Source organism: Hypomesus transpacificus, chromosome 15, assembly GCF_021917145.1.
Source record: "Hypomesus transpacificus isolate Combined female chromosome 15, fHypTra1, whole genome shotgun sequence".
NCBI lineage: Eukaryota > Metazoa > Chordata > Actinopteri > Osmeriformes > Osmeridae > Hypomesus > Hypomesus transpacificus.
In genome coordinates, this window is record NC_061074.1 from 8,927,623 (window position 1) to 8,946,004 (window position 18,382).

Sequence of the window (18,382 nt, forward strand, 5' to 3'; positions counted from 1 at the left end):
AGGGGAAGAGAGGGGAAGAGAGGGGAGGAGAGGGGAGAGGAGAAGAGAGAGAAGGGGTGAGGGGAGGAGAGGGGTGAGGGGAGGAGAAGGGTGAGGGGCGAGGGGAGGAGAGAGGTGAGGGGAGGAGAAAGGAGAGGGGTGAGGGGAGGAGAGGGGAGGAGAGAGGTGAGGGGAGGAGAAAGGAGAGGGGTGAGGGGAGGAGAGGGGAGGAGAGAGGTGAGGGGAGGAGAAAGGAGAGGGGTGAGGGGAGGAGAGGGGAGGAGAGAGGTTAGGGGTGAGGGGAGGAGAGGGGTGTGGGGAAGAGAGGGGAGGAGAGGGGTGAGGGGAGGAGAAAGGAGAGGGGTGAGGGGAGAAGAGGGGAGGAGAGAAGGGAGGGGAGGAGAAAGGAGAGGGGTGAGGGGAGGAGAGGGGTGAGGGGAGGAGAGGGGAGGAGAGAGGTGAGGGGAGGAGAAAGGAGAGGGGTGAGGGGAGGAGAGGGGAGGAGAGAGGTTAGGGGTGAGGGGAGGAGAGGGGTGTGGGGAAGAGAGGGGAGGAGAGGGGTGAGGGGAGGAGAAAGGAGAGGGGTGAGGGGAGAAGAGGGGAGGAGAGAAGGGAGGGGAGGAGAAAGGAGAGGGGTGAGGGGAGGAGAGGGGTGAGGGGAAGAGAGGGGAGGAGAGGGGTGAGGGGAGGAGAGGGGTGAGGGGAGGAGAGGGGAGGAGAGAGGTGAGGGGAGAAGAGGAGAGGGGTGAGGGGAGGAGAGAGGTGAGGGGAGGAGAGAGGAGAGGGGAAAGAGAGTAGTAGACTGCAATTGCTCCTGTTTCTGCCCTCTAGAGCACAGAGGGAGGTTGAGTGGGCATGTTACTGAGAGAGTGTGTGTGAAGTATCCAGGTCCACACAGGGAGCTGATTGCTAATGCAGTGTGTGCTCTGAACAGGTCAGCGGGGAGATTGATCTCCACTCCCAGGCTGGGCCAGAGGCTGTGAACATCCAGGCCCTGTAGGCTGCACTCCTGGACTCCTACACACGCACACAGCCTGCCTGGAAACAACCAGCTCGAGGCTAGAGTAGACACACAGTTTCATCTAAAGTACCCATCCGTCTGTCCTGTTAGAGCACTAATACATCATGGTTCAGAGACGTTCGACTTTGGAACTTTGAATGAAGGCCATGTTTGGCCATGTTTGTCTCTGCTGGGCTGAGCTACTGTCCTCACTGCCGTCAGAAGACAGCTGTTTGAAGGCTGTAGTGCAGCCAGCATCCCACGCTGCTTTAATCTGTAATCTGGACGGGATTAAGAGGTCTGGAGGGCCTTCATGGTCAGCATGTTACTCAGGGGCGTCGTTAGACCCTTTTTACTAGGCACGTGCCCCAGTATAAATCAGCTGTGCCCCAGTAAAATCTAAAGTTTGAGTTTTAATTATTTACTTTATTAGTGAGTGCATTCATTTAGATTGATAATCCCGGAAAATTAACGCAGTATCCCAATCAACTTGTAAAAGTGTTGAACCGGAAACCCAAACCCTATATGCATTCAGAATTCCATGTCAGCGTGCCCCTCTGAACATGCCAAATAGCCACTGCAGCACGGACACAGGTCCACTGCAGCACGGACACAGGTCCACTGCAGCACGGACACAGGTCCACTGCAGCACGGACACAGGTCCACTGCAGCACGGACACAGGTCCAGGGGGGTATTCCAGAAAGCCAGCTAAATTAACCCAAAAGATGATTCACAATGTTGCACAATTTTTGCGTGCTTGCTAACTATTGATGTCCCTGCTGCCGAATCTGATATCAAACTGGCGTCCCTGAACTGTTGTATAGTGGGTTAAGCAAGGGGAGTTTCTATAGCCTAGTAGTGGATTGTGCGCAGCAAGGGATAGCATTACCCTGCTCTGTCTGGCCATTGCCCTGCTCTGCCCCTCTCTCTATTAAGCACCCACCCCTCCAGCCAGCAAACCAGCTTCAACTAACTGTACTTTCCAGCAATTACAAGGTTAACAGCATTGTGTTTGTGAAACTTGCAGTGTCATTATGCTATTCCTTTGGCCAGGTGGTCTCGTCGGCAATGCATGTTTTGCCGCCATCTAGTGGTGTCATGATTTCGTCTCAGGCGAAATACAAAACACTACACTGGCAGTGGCTCTCAATCTCGGGACCTAAAATAATGCACAAAAAAACGTACGAAGAAAGATAATACAATGAAAGCAACAATGTACACAGATTAACAAAGCGAAGCGTCGTTGCATTCGTCGAAAGATCGCTTCAGAACAGCTACACTTAAGTGCCGCTTTTTTAATCAGGAAAAACATCCCTTTGATCCCAGGCATATTATAGTGCAGTCTTTGTATTCATCTCTGAATCCCAAAATGCCCTGTGAGCCGACACAACAGACTCTAAACACAGATTTAGACTTCCGTGCGGGAAAGCAGATCATGACCGAGTCGTGGTTAGAAAGTGATCAGAAACACATCAGAAACCTACTGTACTCTATTGAAATCTGCCCGAGGCTTCTTGTCCTCCTCTCTCCGATCCTCTCCTTTCACTTCACATGTGAAAAAAGTTTTGTAAGGTTGAAAAATAAAATCTAAAAAAGTTTTTAAAAACAAGTTTTGAAAGGTCGAACACATTTTTTTCGAAACAAAATGTTTGCATCATTGATGAGTACTTAATGAGGACGGTCCGTGTACCTTGTGGCCATTGGTTTTTCTATTTTGCAACCCGTGTTGACAAACGCAAAATAGGGCCGTAATATCGTTTTGTCATTTTTGTAACTCAAACACACATTTAAGTATTACGGCTTATTTTTGGTTGTTTCGGTTTTGTGGCCATTGGTTTTTCTATTTTGCAACCCGTGTTGACAAACGCAAAATAGGGCCGTAATATCGTTTTGTCATTTTTGTAACTCAAACACACATTTAAGTATTACGGCTTATTTTTGGTTGTTTCGGTTTTTTTTTAATAATGAAATAACCATATAACACAAATGGTATTACGAGCCATTAATCGTTGTTTTGATTATTCCATATCCTTTATGCTAATATCTGCAAAAAAAATTAAATAGCCTCGTAATATCGTTTTGTCCATTTTGGATGTCAGAACCAGATTATGGGGAAAGTCTTGGTTTCCGTTGTTTTGTTTCATTTTGGAATTACGGAATATCCATATAACACAAACGGTATAACGAGCCATTTACTCGTTTGTTTGATCGGCCGTATTGTGCATACTGGCACAAGTGAAAAAGAGAGAGAGGGAGAGATGCTAAACGATTGGGGGTGTTATTACTTCCGAACACCAGAGGGCAGTAACGACCTGTGATCTGTAGGCCTACACTCTTGACGACATAGCAGCAGGTTCTTTAATAGAAGACACACACCAAACTGGAGGCACACGTTTAACCGAGTTTGCTAGTTGCTACTTAGTTAATAAATCTTTGATGAACCCAAGTTTCTGTATTATATATTAGAAACATTACAAGACGGGGCTCCAGTGTGTGTTCAAACAAGGCCAAAAGGGCCCGATGGTATTAGTTGAAAAAGACAATCACACCTGTGCAAGAAACCCTCCCCAACCCTCCCTCCCCCCACCTAAATTACCTTTCAGCTCTGTTGTACGTTTTAATGAAGTGCATTGAGGCAATCAGTGAGCAAATCTTCCCTTTTTATTAATAAAAAACATATATTTTTCCATCACTGTACAACACGTTTTAGCCAACATCAATGCAATCATACGCTGTTACACACCATTTTAAAATGTCCTTAGAAAGAAAATTACTGTTCTGCTTGTGACGATTCATATATAAGCCTATACTTCTGCGCTTAAAGTTAGTATACTAGCTTGAGACCACCGTAGCCACGGGAATGAGAATGAATGCAATTAGAGGGGCGGCTGTGTCTACATACAATTTTTCTTGTTGTTTGTTCATAATTTAAATATTAAGTTAGTTCCAACCAAGTAGGCGTACTTTAATTGTACAGGAGGCATTCCATCAGTGCTGATATTTGACAGCCTCAGACAGCATGTCTGCCACTGGGCCTTATGAAAAGGCTCTTGTCTCGATTTGCAATGTAGCTAGGCGAGGTTCTTGACCATGGAGGGGGGGGGGCAGTTACATTGGGGCCAGTGGTGCTGTTAGAGGGGCCAGTTACATTAAACATTATTGTTGTCATATCGTTTTCTTCATTGCAGTGCAAGCATAAACAGGCAAAAGCAGTGGCACCCACAGAAATGTTTTATAGGAGTGGACAGATGGGGCTACTGAAATCTTGGGGTGGCACTCCAAAATCAAAAGCCATATCTGAATTTCAGGGATTGTTATATGCTGTTGTAGTATATAAGTTAGTTGAAAACAGCAGTGGGCTGGGGAACGGTGATGGGATCTGAGTGTGGAGATATATGCATTTAGTCATTTAGCAGGCGCTCTTATCCAGATGGATTGATATGCCGGATTGTTTTGATATACAGTACACAGTCATCTTTTATGCAGGATACAGAGAGAATAGAGTATAGAGACTTAAACAATTGGAAAGCGTGAGAAGGTAAAGTGAGTGGAGAAAAAGAGAAGCAGAAAAGTGCAACACCCTCCCATTACCATTATCTCTAATTCACTCTCCCCAGTCTCATCTGTGTTGTATGTCAGCAAACTGCTATAGTATGGGCCTACACACAAGTTATTAAAGTCATTGGACTTGTGTGGGGAGGATTTGACAAGTGTGATGACTGTATTCCTCCACAGATACCATGGGCTTGGATATGGAGTTGGACCAGTTACTATTCACTTTGACTTGATGCCTGTGACCTGTGAAGAATGAATGGCACCATACAATGGCGAAGGGCTATAACCCAGGGTTGATAGCAACTGGTGTTGGAAAACACATGTAGTAGGGCAGAATAGAGGAACTGGTTTGGTCCCTGGTTAGTCCCCCAAAATGTTGCAGAAACAGCAGAAAATATGACATAGCATTGCATCAAGGTCCAATTGGAGCAGAAGTTATAGGTTATTTACAATTGTAGTAGGCCAAAAGATTTGTTTTAAATGTTCAGGGGTGTAATTTGATGGATATAAAAGGTGTAGCACAGACAAAGGAAATCTGATTTTCCTGGGAACCCTCTCGTTGCTGCTCCGTGCTGTTTTTGGACTTGAATATGATCAGAACTTTGAAAAAAGTATCCAAAACAGTGCCTCTGTCAGCTGTGTGTCTATGTAAAATGCAAAGGTAGCCCACAATACCTCAACTTGCTCACTATGATTGCCTCAATGCACTTCATTAAAACGTACAACAGAGCTGAAACCGGTAATTTAGGTGGGGGGAGGGAGGGTTGAGGCGTGGAGTGTTTCTTGCAAGGGTGATTATCTTTTTCAACTGATACTGGAGCCCCGTCTTGTAATGTTTCTAATATATATTAAAGAAACTTGGGTTCATCAAAGATTTATTAATTAAGTAGCAACTAGCAAACTCGGTCAACATGTGCCTCCAGTTTGGTGTGTGTCTTTTACTAAAGAACCTGCTGGTAATCCGTCAAGATTGTAGGCCTACAGATCACAGGAAAATGTTTTAAAAAGCTAGTCGTTGCTGCCCTCTGGTGTTCGATAGTAATAACACCCCCAATCATTTCACGTCTCTCCCCCTCTCTCTCTTTTTCACTTATGCCAGTATGCATAATACGGCAGATCAAACAAATGAGTAAATGGCTCGTTATACCGTTTGTGTTATATGGTTATTCCGTAATTCCAAAATGAAACAAAACAACGGAAACCAAACCTTTCCCCATAATCTGGTTCTGACATCCAATCTGGACAAAACGATATTACGAGGCAATTGTTCATTTTTTGCCGATATTAACATGAAGGATATGGAATAATCAAAACAACGATTAATGGCTCGTTATACCATTTGTGTTATATGGTTATTTCATTATTCCCAAAAAAACAAAACAACCAAAAACAAGACGTAATACTTAAATGTGTGTTTGAGTTACAAAAATGACAAAACGATATTACGGCCCTATTTTGCGTTTGTCAACACGGGTTGCAAAATAGAAAAACCAATGGCCACAAGGTACACGGACCGAGGACTCTACCATACAACATGTATTCTGCTCTAGGCTTCTTTGTTGTCTCCCCCTTTCTCCTCTCTCCTCTCCTTTCACTTCACGTGTGGGGATAACAACGTTTTGAAAGGTTGGAAAAAGAATAAACGTTTTTTTTTTTTTACTTGAAAAAAAGTTTCAACAATATTTTCGAAAATAGGTTAGAAACAAAGGTTTGCATTATTGATGAGTATTCGATGAGGAGTGCTCTGTTCTGCTTTACTATAAACTTCTCTGTTCTCATCTCCCCACTCCTCTCCTCTCAGGGTTGGCTGGATACTGGAGAATCTGTTCTACAAGGGTGTATATGCAGCGTTCTCCTCATCAGGGATACGCACTGTTCTTACAGTGGGACAGAACCCCCAGAGGATCAGAGTGCAGCTGGACTAAGACAGAGGAAAGCTGTCATTCTCTGACCCTGATAGAAACACACACCTACACACACACTCACACCTTCACTGAGAGTCTTTCCAGACATTGTTAGCCAAACAGCCAAAGTCTTACAAATCAAAGGCTGGCTTTATTTTACTTAAGTTTAAAAACGCTAACATTTAACATCAAGCTTGTAAACCTAACAGTGGCAGTCCACAGACCACACACAAAGACCCAGAACAGGAGACAGTGCAAGGTGAGAACTAGTTAGATTTACCGTTTGCTCAACACTGTGAGAACTAGTTAGGCATAGTTTGAATGTTTCATATGTGAATGGATGTGTGTCATGTAGACTGTCACTATCATGTCTTTTAGGCCTATTGTAGAAATTAGATAACTGGGGGGGGGGGGGGGGGGCACCCCCCTGAAATGGGTCTGCATGTTGGGATGTCAGAGGGCCTAACATATATGACTGACTGTAGGCCTAAATCTATCCTATTTTATGTGCACAACCGTAAGTTTCACCTTCTGAAAACAAGGCTCGCTTTCTAGGTATGAAATCTAGGAACCGATACCGTTCTTTTGGCCAAGCAACACGTTAGCTCGACTGAGGAATGCAGAGACGAAGGCCTAGCGGTGGTTTCCCAGCCGCGTGTTTAAACCTCACTAATCTCAGAGATCTGTATATCCTGAGATCCTGAGATACGCTGATTCTGCACAATGTTTCTCGTGACCCATCCACACATCCTTTGTTGTTGTCACATTCTGAGAAAGCTGCGTTAGATTCACTAGACCACATCCACTTCCAGCGCAAGGCCAGATCTGTAAGATGTTGCAACGGGGTCTAAACGTGTCACTCAACTCTGCTGCACATACAGCCCAGATCTCTTGCTCTTCAGCCCCCTTCATGGTAAGCTCAAATCGAAGTCAAATCGAAATAGGTTGCGATTAAAAAAAATCTTGTTTAAATTAAGGTTTATCAATTTGTATGTCATGGACATTTTTATCTAGATATCAATGTCCTATGCTAACCCAAATAGACGTTTTGTTCAGAATCAGTTGTTGACTGTTCATGGGAATGTTTAGCAACCAACACAAAATCTACTGTTTTAGATTATCTTTGCACTCTTTCATTGAGAATTTACAATTTTCAACAGATTATTTAATCACAATTAAAAAGATGAAAACATGAGAATCAATATAAATCATTAGAAATCAAGAGAACCACTATAATCATCAATTGAGTCAAGAGTAAAATTCCACTTGGAATTTGTAATATAAATAGTATGCTATCTTTGCTATTCTTGTAATAATTTGACACTCAATTTCTACCCTACCTCCTCTTGCATAACCTTCTCCAGATCCGAATGATGTTGAGGCTGTTTACCATGGTAACCTCAGCACTCCTGGTGTCCACCACCTTTCACCCCCCCTCCTCCTCTCACCCCCCCTCCTCCTCTCACCCCCCCTCCTCCTCTCACCCCCCCTCCTCCTCTCCCTCCCCCTCCTCCTCTCCCTCCCCCTCCTCCTCTCACCCCCCCTCCTCCTCTCACCCCCCCTCCTCCTCTCACCCCCCCTCCTCTTCTCCCTCGTCCTTATACAACTCCTCCTCCTCCTCTTTTGCCTGCCCCTGGCCCTGCAAGTGTTTGTCCAACACAACGGTCACATGCATGGACCAGAAGCTTGAGACCATCCCTGACCTCCCCCAGGGCATACAGCAGCTCTACATCTCCCATAACCTCATCCAAGCTCTCCCTTCCTCCGGCCTGGCCGATTTGCAGGTCCTAGACCTCACCAAGAACCGCCTCCACAACTTCCTGTCTCCCGCTTACACCTGGCCCAACATGAGCCGCCTGGAAAAGCTGTACCTCACAGGGAACCTGCTGGGTTCTCTGGTCCCTGGGCAGCTCCAGGGCCTCTCTGCCCTGACCCTGCTGGACCTGAGCGAGAACAACATGGACGCCCTCCCACCCGGTGCCCTCCGAGGGCTGGGCCTCTTGAAGATGTTGTTCCTCAGCATCAACCAGATGTCCAGGCTTCAGCGTGGGGCTCTGGACGAGGCCTCGGCCCTAAGGGAGCTCCACCTGAGCAGCAACGCCATAACTGACCTGGAGGCCGGCGTGTTCCAGAACAGCGGGTCCCTGGACAAGCTGGTTGTGTCTCGTAACCGGCTGACGGAGGTCCGGGCGGGCCGTCTCACCGGGGCGGCTAACCTCACACATCTGGACCTGAGCGGGAACGCGCTGGCGGACGTTCCTGTCGACGCGTTGAGGGACGTGCCACTGCTCTGCTGCCTCTACCTCCAGAAGAACAGCGTTGCTTCGCTTCCAGAAGGTTCCTTCTCCCAGCTACAACAGCTGAAGAGTCTGGATCTCAGCAGCAACCGGCTCCAGAATGTATCTGAAGGCTCTTTAAGCGGTAGGACACTGATTCATCTGAATATTTGCATTTACGTACCTGTAGGTCTTCAGGGAACGTTGGTTTCTGTTTCTTGTGAACTGTAAAAAACTGTTGAGGAACAGAGAGTATGTAGTTAGTAGACATTTTTGTGTGATGCTTTGAATTTGAAAATGCAATTTAGAATCGACTGCAGAATCAGTCACTCTCTATCTTTTTCTATCGACGTGTCCAGGTCTGACGCAGCTTAGCTCTCTGGACCTGAGTTTCAACCTCCTCCAGTCACTCCCATCTGGCGTGTTTGAGAACCTGACTAGCCTACAGACATTAGACCTTTACCACAACGCCCTTACGTCACTTCCTGTCGGACTGTTCAAGAACCTAACAGCATTGATTGAGCTGCAACTGGACAGCAACAATCTCTCCCTTGTAGCTTTGGGGGTTTTCGAAGGTCTTTCCAACCTCAGGGAGCTCCAGCTAACTAACAACCACCTCACTGACCTCGACCACGCGTCCTTCCTCACCCTCAGGTCGCTACGGAAACTGTACCTCGACCACAACGCCCTAGACAGGCTTCCCAGAAGCCTCTTCCACAGGAACAGGAAACTGAGAGAGCTGCAGTTGGACAACAACAAGCTCAGGTCCCTCCCCACGGCTCTCCTCCGCCACCAGTCCAGCCTCACCATCTTGAAACTCTCCCACAACCTCCTCTCCTCCCTCCACTCGGATCAGTTCTCGGGTCTCGCCCATCTGAAGGAACTTTTTCTCAACGACAACCGGTTGGAAGCGGTTCCCAAAGAACTGTTCGCCGGCCTCAACAGCCTGAAGCTCCTCGACCTGGACAACAACCGTCTCTCTGCTCTGAGCTCGGAGGCCTTCGAGGACCTGTCCGCCCTGAAGGAGCTCCATCTCAGCTTCAACAATCTCTACGAGCTCCCCCCTCACACCTTCCGCTCCCTGGGTCGCCTCCGCATGCTCCTGCTCCAGAACAATCGTCTCTGGGACCTGGACGCTCTGGTTCTCGAGCCGCTGCAGAGTCTGACGGAGCTGGATCTGGACAACAACCAGCTGCAGCGTCTCCCCCGCCAGGTGTTCCGGGGGCTTGCCCACCTGCAGGACGTCCACCTCCGGTCTAACCTCCTGGAGACGCTAGAGGTGGGAACCCTGGCACACCTGGGGAACGTGACCATCATCCACCTGGAGGGGAACCCGTGGAACCCGTGCTCCTTCCCTTCTGGGCTGCTGGAAGAACTCTCTCCCCACCTGGGAGGACTCAGACCCTGTTCTGCTCTCAGCTCTGTCGGCTGTCTGACGCCGGCACTTCCTCTTAAGATCCTGCTGGTTGCCGTGTTAACAATCAGCAGCTTAGGGTGACATACATTTGTGGTTTTGCATGTTTTTTTTTTCTTGCTCCTTTTACGTGATACTTTCAGACCTTGTCTTTGTTTGCACAGTGGCAACTGCCTTTGTGCAGCTCTTGGTGTATAACTGTAAATGCATTGCTAAACTGAGATCTGTTTAAATTAAACTCATGCATTTCTTATATTTTTACATTTGATTATGCTCAAAGAATTAATTTGGTTGTAATAGCAGCTCACTGAAAAGTTTATATGCGATTAATAAAAATATACAATGCTACTGTAACATTTAACTGGTACAAAGACTGTGGTTGAACTATTTAACATCTTAAACTATTTAATATCTATCAACTAAAGACGATGCGAATGATGATACTCCTACTCCATAATAATCACCGGAACGTAATGCTTTTTTAAACCACTAGAGGTCCTTCTTTATCCATTGCTGACACGCCCACACCTACTCTACAACTTGAAAACAACTTTCAACAGGGTCAAAGGTCACAATCAACTCAAAACAGAGATTTGGGACGGAAACTCCGGAATGCAGGGGTCAGGGAGTTTGGGGTTTGGCCAGGGTAACCCCAACTCTGGTCAGGGTTGTTCCCTGATCTTCCGCACTGCATTGTGGGATGCTGAGTTGAACTGGGAGACCAGAAAGTGGTCTTGTCACGCTGTCTCTTAATCTCTTAATCCAACCTTGACGGCTTGGCTGTCCTGTTTCCCCCTGCGTATGCATCATGAGGTTTGGAAAACAAAAAGAAGGATTTGGATTTTCAGGTTTGTGGGAGATTAGATTGTAAACACTGCATGACAATCTGGCTTGCCAACTGAACTCATTGAACAGGAACAGTCTAGCACGCACCTGATAAGAAAGGCATCACTGATAACAAATCACTCAATGAAAGTCGATAGAAATTAACGTAAACCTATGAGGTTGCCACGTGAACACAAGACTTCTTGACCTCACACAACCTCTGATATCTCTCTGTATCCCAACACAAAATGAATAATTATTTCCTGGTCACAAGTTGCAGTGCACTTCCTGTTGTACCGGCGCATGAGACATGAAGGGAGATAAATGTCTGAGCCCCCCCCTCATATCGCTGCCTATCGCCCCACGTTCCTCCTCACCGCACCCAGGTTTATTCATAGTCTGTTTCCCAGGCTGTTGTGCTGGAACCAGGAAGTTGGCTTCCATCCCAGGATCTTGGGGAGGGACAGGTAGCACTGTATGGGGCACAGGAAAGGATGTCACAGGAAGTGATTCCCAATGGGTGATGTCGCAGAGAGGGGCAGTGCAGTGATCCCTTCAGCACCAGAAGCATCCAGACTGGAGGAAAGAAGAATCACCAGAACTTGTTGGTTAGCCATGTGAGAGGCTGTCTGTCACCTACCTGATCTTTCTAACAATGCACACGCTATGGTCCCATCTTACAGGAACCAATCAGCGTGTTTTTTTTAAATGTCATTATAAAAAAGAGACACAAACCACTTATGGTTTCACTGGTTTTATCATCAATAGCAACCCTTCACAAGCACGCAGTACACAAACAACACTGGTTAGATTTGTAACCTTCAATCAATAAGTTAGGCTCTGCTCACCGTAACAGTATATATCTACCAGCACCAATGTCCTTCTACTCTACAAAACGCAACATGTTGAAAATCTTTGATTTCAAGGACAGTGTTTGTTAGTTTTTTACCCTTCAAAAAGACTGTGGGAGTTAGATCTTCGCAGTAGCTACGTTAGCTGTGTGTGTAACAGGAGCATGTCTAAAGGCTTGTCATGAGAACATCTTGATGACCAAACCCCTGTACACCGCAGCTTCTGTCAGTTAGGAAACCCAGTCCCACCGCAACGAAACAAACAAACCCCTCAAAAGATCAAGACACCAAATGGTCCTCATCCTCCCTACAGACATGACGTCTACAGACACAACTCAGATAAACGCCTGCGTCCATTCCAGACAAACAAGCCAAACTCAACGTCTCCCCCCCCCCCCCCACCCGCTTCAGTTATCTTTTCAGACGTAAAGACACTTGTGATCCTTCAGGTTCCTCAAGTAAGAGAAACTCTTGCCGCACTTGTCGCACATGAACAGCTTCTCCCCGGTGTGGATCTGGAGGTGAGCCTTTAGGCTGTTCCCCTGGTTGAAGCTGCGCCCGCACTGTTCGCAGCTGAACGGCTTCTCTCCCGTGTGGATGCGCTGGTGGCGGTTCAGGTTCCCCGTGTTGCTGAAACGCTTCCCGCACGTGTCGCAGCTGAAGGGCTTCTCCCCGGTGTGGACGGCCTGGTGCGTCTTCAGGCTGCTCTGCTGCGTGAACATGCGGCCGCAGGTCTCGCAGGTGAAGGGCCGCTCCCCCGTGTGAGTCTTCAGGTGAGTCTTCAGGTAGCTGGAGGACTTGAATGCCTTCCCGCAGAGGCTGCAGGTGTGGGGCTTCTCCACCGTGTGCTGCTCCTGGTGGGAGCGCAGGTGGGCCAGCGAGGTCAGCGTCCCGCCGCACACCGAGCACGTGCAGGGCATCTCCGCCGCGTGAGACTGGAGGTGAGTCCGGAGGGAGTTGACGCAGGCGAGGCCGGTGCCGCACGCCACGCAGGTGAAGGGCTTCTCGCCCGAGTGCGAGCGCTGGTGCATCTTCAGGGCGCTGCGCTGGATGAAGCTCTTCCCGCAGGTCTGGCAGCTGAAAGGCCGTTCCCCCGTGTGGATGCGCTGGTGGGCTTTTAGCGTGTCCGCCTGGTTGAAGCTCTTCCCGCACGTGGCGCAGCCGAAAGGCTTCTCGCCGGTGTGGATGCGCTTGTGCCTGTGCAGGTTGCCGGGGATGCTGAAACGCTTGCCGCAGATCTCGCAGTCGTAGGCGCGCTCGCCCGTGTGCACGATCTGGTGCATCTTGAGGCCGTGGGCGCGGTTGAAGCTCTTGCCGCACTGGTCGCAGCGAAAGGGCCGCAGCCCTGCGTGGAGCCTCTGATGGTTCCTCAGCAGCTGCTTGAGGGTGAAACCCTTCCCGCAGACGTCGCAGGTGTGCGGGCGCTCGCCCGTGTGCAGCAGCAGGTGAGAGTCCAGGCTGCGCTTGAAGGAGAAGCCCCTCCCACATTGCGGACACAGGAAGGGCTTGTCCGAGGCTCCGTGGAGCGCCTGGTGGGCCTTGAGCTGAAGGAGCTTGCTGAAGGGCTTCCTGCAGTGTTTGCAGCTCAGCTGGGGCTGGTTCTCCTTCCGGGGGCGGCCTCGCCGGGCGCCGCCGGCCCGGGGGCGGGAGAATCTCCTGGGCCTGGCTGAGGCCTCGAGGCCCCCTGGCTCCTTCACCTGGTAGTCTGGGTCACCGTCGTCCTGGTCCCGGGGTTCGGGGAACAGGCTGTCGTCGGGGGTGGCGTGGTCGAGGTAGGCCTCCAGGCCTTCCTCTGTGATGATGACCCGCTGAATCTTGTCCTCACCAGAGGAGCGCTGGGAGGGAGAGATGGAGAGAGAAGAAGGGAGGGCTTTACAGCTGTACTGTGCAGATGATCTTTAAAGACCATGGTTTATCTTCTGTCATCTAGATGATACTGCTCTCTGGAGTGTAACCTCTCATCCAGCGGTCTAACAGGAATATTATATTTACTTTACTATAACAGGTACCTCATATTTAACAGAAAGCTCATTTATAACAGGAGGCTCATATCTAACAGGAAGCTCAGATCTAACAGGAAGCTCAGATCTAACAGGAAGCTCATATCTAACAGGAAGCTCATATCTAACAGGAAGCTCATATCTAACAGGTACCTCATAAGCTCGTCCTTTCCACAGGTGGATGATGGGGGATCGTTTCACTTCCGAATCATCTGCGATACGGACTAAAAGAAAAGAAAAAGACCACAGCAATCGATATCCAGACCAAAATCTACGGCTTAGTAACTTCTCCAATCACTCAACACAGACACAAACCTAACTTGATCTGAGTAAGTGGCTAAAGGAAAGAGACTCACATCTTGACAGTGGTCTGCAACCCTGCTGCTGTAGGGCTACTGTTCTGCGGGGGGTTTCGCTCCAAGACTAATCTAGCACACTTGCTTCTAATAACTAAATAACTAACTTGTTACAACTTAGTGTTGGAGCAAATCCCTCCTGGAAGGCAGTCTCTAGGACCGGGGGGGTCGACCCCCTAAACCAACAGCCCTCACCTGTCTGTGTCCTGTGACTGATCTTGGCTTCGTCGCCACGGTGACCGTTTTCCGAAGTGCCCTCCCTCCCGCCGCTGCCTTCCAGAAGGGTCCGCAGCTCCGTCTCCATGGCATCCAGCCGCGCTCTCAGATCGTCCTTCTCCATCTCGCTCTGGGACGCCTCCAGACGCAGCACAGCGGAGCACTCCTGGAAGAGCTGGCACAGCTTCTCCATCACCCCCTGGGCCAGCTGCTCCATGAAGGAGGCAAGCTGGGTCAGCTGGAGGAGGAAGGAGGCAAGGAGGAAGGAGACAAGGAGGTAGCATATGGGTTGACAGACATATCTTAGTGGCTAGTAGCTATTATAGACTAAAATGCATCATGCACTATTCACTTTATTTAGCTGAAGAATCTAAAACGGTGCCGGGGTATACTTGATAAACTTTGGGTAGCTTTAACCAATCGCTAGCGTACTTTGAATGTACCCTAGACACACAACAGATAGATACTCCAAAATGGCGCCTCATTAATTTATTGCCATTGATGGCCTGGATTCAGAACATGCATCTACAATTGTTCAATTAAATGAACAAAAAAAACTAGCACATGCACAGAAGAATGTAGCAAATGACAAACATTCGATTCAAAAACCGGATAGCTAGCGTTGAATTACTCCTTCGCTAGTTGTTCTATTTCTATGTTGTTGATATCAGCTGGTCGTCTAGACAGATGGGGAGGGATAGAATAATGTCAAGCTTTCTCTTTCCTGTAACATGCATCGTAACGTTATCCACGCCTTTATACCTTTTCGTTTGGACTATTTGTGTTGTCGTCTGCTGTTTCCACTTCAGACCTAGATGCAACACAGCCGTCCACAATTGTGCTCATTTCTGCAACACTGGCTTTGACCATTGACTCCAGAATAGAGCCAATCTGGTCCTGTAAAATTGACATATTTGCCAATAGTTACATCCAGTATTCCTGGTGGACTCAGGACAATCAATATCAACACTACTACAACGTAGTATTCGCTATGCCAGCTACTTTGCTAGCTTAGCAACAATGCAGTGCTATCGACTGTCGCGAAATGACTCGAAACATGACCCAACATGATATGCTTACTGTTCCGGATCCTGTGTACTTCATAATAAAAGTTCGGGTGTAAACTAAACTCGCTCGTGAAGGCCACACCTGCAACATAGAGACACCGTTCGGTCTTTATGTATTTACATTAACTGTAACCCAAATACGTGTGCTGCATGCCGACTAAAACAAGGTATTAAACGTGAAAATGTTAAGACATTTTTATTGTATTGCTGACAACTCTCGACCTGTGTCATAGTTCCAACAACAAAACACATCAGAGTAAAATCGTGCGCTGAAACCATGACCTAAAAAATTATCTCGCGATTTCCATTACAAGCCAATAATTCGTGTCAGGCAATTGTTCGTATCAGGGAAAGAAAATCGTTTACGGCATCCAAATCTAGTTGAAGAGAGTTGTTGTTGGCAACTTGTGTCATCTTTGCACACACTTGTGCTCTTTGAAGTTCCTTGCGTAGGCAAAGCTCTTTCCGCACTTGTCACAGAAGTACGGCCTCTCTCCGTTGTGCACCTGCATGTGGGCCTTCACGTTGTGTGCCTGGCTGAACTGTTTCCCACACACGTCGCAGCTGAACGGCCTCTCTCCCGTGTGCACCAGCATGTGCCTCTTCAGGTTCCCGCTGATGGTGAACGTCATGCCGCAGACGTCACACGCGTACGGCCTCTCTCCCGTGTGCGTGCGCGCGTGCAGCCTTAGGGTGTTGGGGAGGCTGAAAGCCCTACCGCACACGCCACAGGTGTGGAACCTCTCCCCCGTGTGAGTCTTCTGGTGAGTGAGGCAGGTGGCCTTCTGGGAGAAACTCCTCCCGCACGTGGAGCACTCGAAGGGTTTGGCGCCCGTGTGCACCAGCTGATGCACCTTCAGGTTCCCCACGGAGCTGAAGGTTTTCCCGCAGGTGTCGCAGCCGTGTAGCCGTCCCTGGGCGGCGCGGCGCGTCCCGCCCTCGGCGTGGACCCGCTGGTGTTTCCTCAGCGAGCAGTTGTAGACGAACGTCCTTCCGCAGACGTCGCACATGAACGGCTGCGAGCCGCCATGCACCTGCATGTGTCCCTTGAGGACGCTGCGCTGGTGGAAGCGCTTCCCGCACACCGTGCACGCGTGCGGCTTGGTGCCCGTGTGGAGGAGGCGGTGCCTTCGCAGGTTGGTGAGGTGGCCGAAGCGGGCCCCGCAGTCGTCGCATTTAAAGGCCCTCAGGCCGGTGTGGACGATCTGGTGGGACTTTAGAGCCCGTTCGGTGATGAAGCCCTTGTGGCACTGGTCGCACGTGAACGGCTTGTCCTCAGCGTGGATCCGACGGTGGACGGAGAGGTAGCTGGCTTGGGAGAAGCTCTTCCCGCAGGTGGGGCAGGTGTACGGCTTCTCCCCGGAGTGAACCCTCTGGTGCACCGCAAGGCTGTTCCGTGTGGTGAATCCCTGGTCGCAGGTCTGGCAGACGAAGGGCTTGACGTCGGCGTGGACAAACCCGTGACACCGCAGCGCCTCCTCGCCGCAGAACGACTTCCCACAGACCTGGCAGGCAAAAGGCCGGCCTTCGGAGTGCCGGTGGACGTGCCTGCTCAGGGACGCCTTGTAGACGAAGGTCTTGTGGCAGCGGGGGCAGCTGTGAGGCTTGTCCCCCGTGTGGACCCTCTGGTGGTGTTCCAGCACGCTGCTCAGACTGAAGCTCCGCCCACAGACGTCGCACGCAAAGGAACGTCTGGCTCGCAGGTTATTGCGGAAGACCTGTTTCTCCGGGGTCCCTGGGGTCTCTGCGCCCGGGTGCCTCTCCTCAGGGGGGCTGTGAGGGGGCTTGGGGCTCACGGGCTGTGAGGGACGGTCACCGGCTGGTTGGTTGTTCTCGGCTAGCGAAGGCGGCGTGGTGGAGATTGGGGAGGGTCGGGTGGTCTCTTGGGATGATCTTTCTCCAGGCGCACTGACGACATCACAGGGATCTGGAGAAGAAAAACAAGGGTTTGGGTGAAGAAAAACACTTGGAACAAGATCCTCACACGTTGTCACGGTTACGCAAAATCCCTTCACCTTCTTCGCTGGCTGGTTCTGTGTCTTCTGAGTTCGCCTCGATTTTATCTGGCGGATCTATGTTGGCCCCATCCTGTAAAACACAAATAAATGAAAAAGAAAGCATGATAAATGGTGGATGTCCTTACAAAACGAGTGACGTCCACCCACCTGGTTGAGGTGCCCAGGTGAGGCTGTTATTCCGTTCAGCTCGAGACGTTTTCTCAGGGTCTCGTTTTCCTGTTGTAGGACGGAGGAGCACTCTGAGAACAGCCTGCATAGTTTACGAACCACCTCTTTCGTCAACAGCTGGATAAAGGACGGCAAATGCGCCTGATAAGACGAAGCAAGAGACAAAACAGGGCAAATACTTATCAGTGAGTTTATTACTTCTAGTTCAACCACACTGACATCTTGAAGTAAATACAGAGTAGACCTGTGTGCTGCATTGAGTTTAATGACAGCTATAGATACACTTGCTGGCTAATGGGCTATTCTTGATGGACACTTTCAACAAACGACTTGTTCAGATCTTACAGGCAATGTGACCTGCCCAGCAGTCTCTCTCTGACAAAAAGGCGCCGTACCTGATTCCGGGGGCGATCCTTCACATTAGCGATGTCTTCTCGAATACAAGATATTTCACTGCACGATTCCCTACTCGACTCATTCCCTGTTCGGCTTATTTCAGCAAGTGCACCCTCGATGAAAATAGACAATATTGAAATTGTTTCCGTTCGAAATGTGTCACTGAGAGACATTTTCTGTATATTTAGTATACATTAATATGATCATTCTTGAACCAAAGATCTATTCCGACATGAGAAGCTCAACATAAACCGAAGTAGGTTATCTCGTTTGAACCATTTCTATTAGCTTCTACCAGTTACATCCGGTTATTCTGATATTTCAAAATAAAAGCCAGCGAGATTTATGATTTCAAG

General features: G+C 48.9%; 3 protein-coding genes across 5 annotated transcripts; 1 reads left to right on the forward strand and 2 right to left on the reverse strand.

Moving 5' to 3' along the window:
- The first annotated feature begins 8,005 nt into the window (after positions 1-8,005).
- Positions 8,006-10,496, forward strand: si:dkey-182i3.11 (insulin-like growth factor-binding protein complex acid labile subunit). The gene is made up of 2 exons (XM_047036636.1): positions 8,006-8,860; positions 9,075-10,496. Exons 1-2 carry the CDS (start codon positions 8,113-8,115, stop codon positions 10,211-10,213), a joined length of 1,887 nt encoding a protein of 628 aa, XP_046892592.1. The 5' UTR covers positions 8,006-8,112; the 3' UTR covers positions 10,214-10,496.
- A 1,206-nt stretch (positions 10,497-11,702) lies between these two features.
- On the reverse strand, positions 11,703-15,306 carry LOC124477711 (gastrula zinc finger protein XlCGF57.1-like). 2 transcript variants are annotated; one of them, XM_047035685.1, is made up of 4 exons: positions 15,140-15,306; positions 14,357-14,615; positions 13,959-14,029; positions 11,703-13,640 (listed from the first exon to the last, which is right to left on the reverse strand). In XM_047035685.1, exons 1-4 carry the CDS (start codon positions 15,287-15,289, stop codon positions 12,225-12,227), a joined length of 1,896 nt encoding a protein of 631 aa, XP_046891641.1. In that variant the 5' UTR covers positions 15,290-15,306; the 3' UTR covers positions 11,703-12,224. The 2 variants fall into 2 exon arrangements, with proteins under 2 accessions (XP_046891641.1, XP_046891642.1); XM_047035686.1 differs by having other exon boundaries at positions 14,972-15,232.
- Positions 15,307-15,854: 548 nt separating this feature from the next.
- LOC124477710 (zinc finger protein 883) lies at positions 15,855-18,333 on the reverse strand. Of its 2 annotated transcripts, none has more exons than XM_047035684.1 (4): positions 18,026-18,333; positions 17,610-17,678; positions 17,460-17,532; positions 15,855-17,371 (listed from the first exon to the last, which is right to left on the reverse strand). In XM_047035684.1, exons 1-4 carry the CDS (start codon positions 18,197-18,199, stop codon positions 15,855-15,857), a joined length of 1,833 nt encoding a protein of 610 aa, XP_046891640.1. In that variant the 5' UTR covers positions 18,200-18,333. The 2 variants fall into 2 exon arrangements, with proteins under 2 accessions (XP_046891640.1, XP_046891639.1); XM_047035683.1 differs by having other exon boundaries at positions 17,610-17,771; positions 18,026-18,332.
- Positions 18,334-18,382: the final 49 nt, after the last annotated feature.

Coding starts and splice junctions, on each gene's coding strand:
- si:dkey-182i3.11 (XM_047036636.1), top strand. CDS start 8,113: ATGGACCAGAAGCTTGAGACCATCCCTGACCTCCCCCAGGGCATACAG. Junction 8,861..9,074: donor ATCTGAAGGCTCTTTAAGCG/GTAGGACACTGA, acceptor CGACGTGTCCAG/GTCTGACGCAGCTTAGCTCT.
- LOC124477711 (XM_047035685.1), bottom strand. CDS start 15,289: ATGTCAATTTTACAGGACCAGATTGGCTCTATTCTGGAGTCAATGGTC. Junction 14,616..15,139: donor CAAATAGTCCAAACGAAAAG/GTATAAAGGCGT, acceptor TTCCTCCTCCAG/CTGACCCAGCTTGCCTCCTT. Junction 14,030..14,356: donor CAGTCACAGGACACAGACAG/GTGAGGGCTGTT, acceptor CTTTTCTTTTAG/TCCGTATCGCAGATGATTCG.
- LOC124477710 (XM_047035683.1), bottom strand. CDS start 18,199: ATGTCTCTCAGTGACACATTTCGAACGGAAACAATTTCAATATTGTCT. Junction 17,772..18,025: donor AGGATCGCCCCCGGAATCAG/GTACGGCGCCTT, acceptor TCGTCTTATCAG/GCGCATTTGCCGTCCTTTAT. Junction 17,533..17,609: donor CACCTGGGCACCTCAACCAG/GTGGGTGGACGT, acceptor TGTGTTTTACAG/GATGGGGCCAACATAGATCC.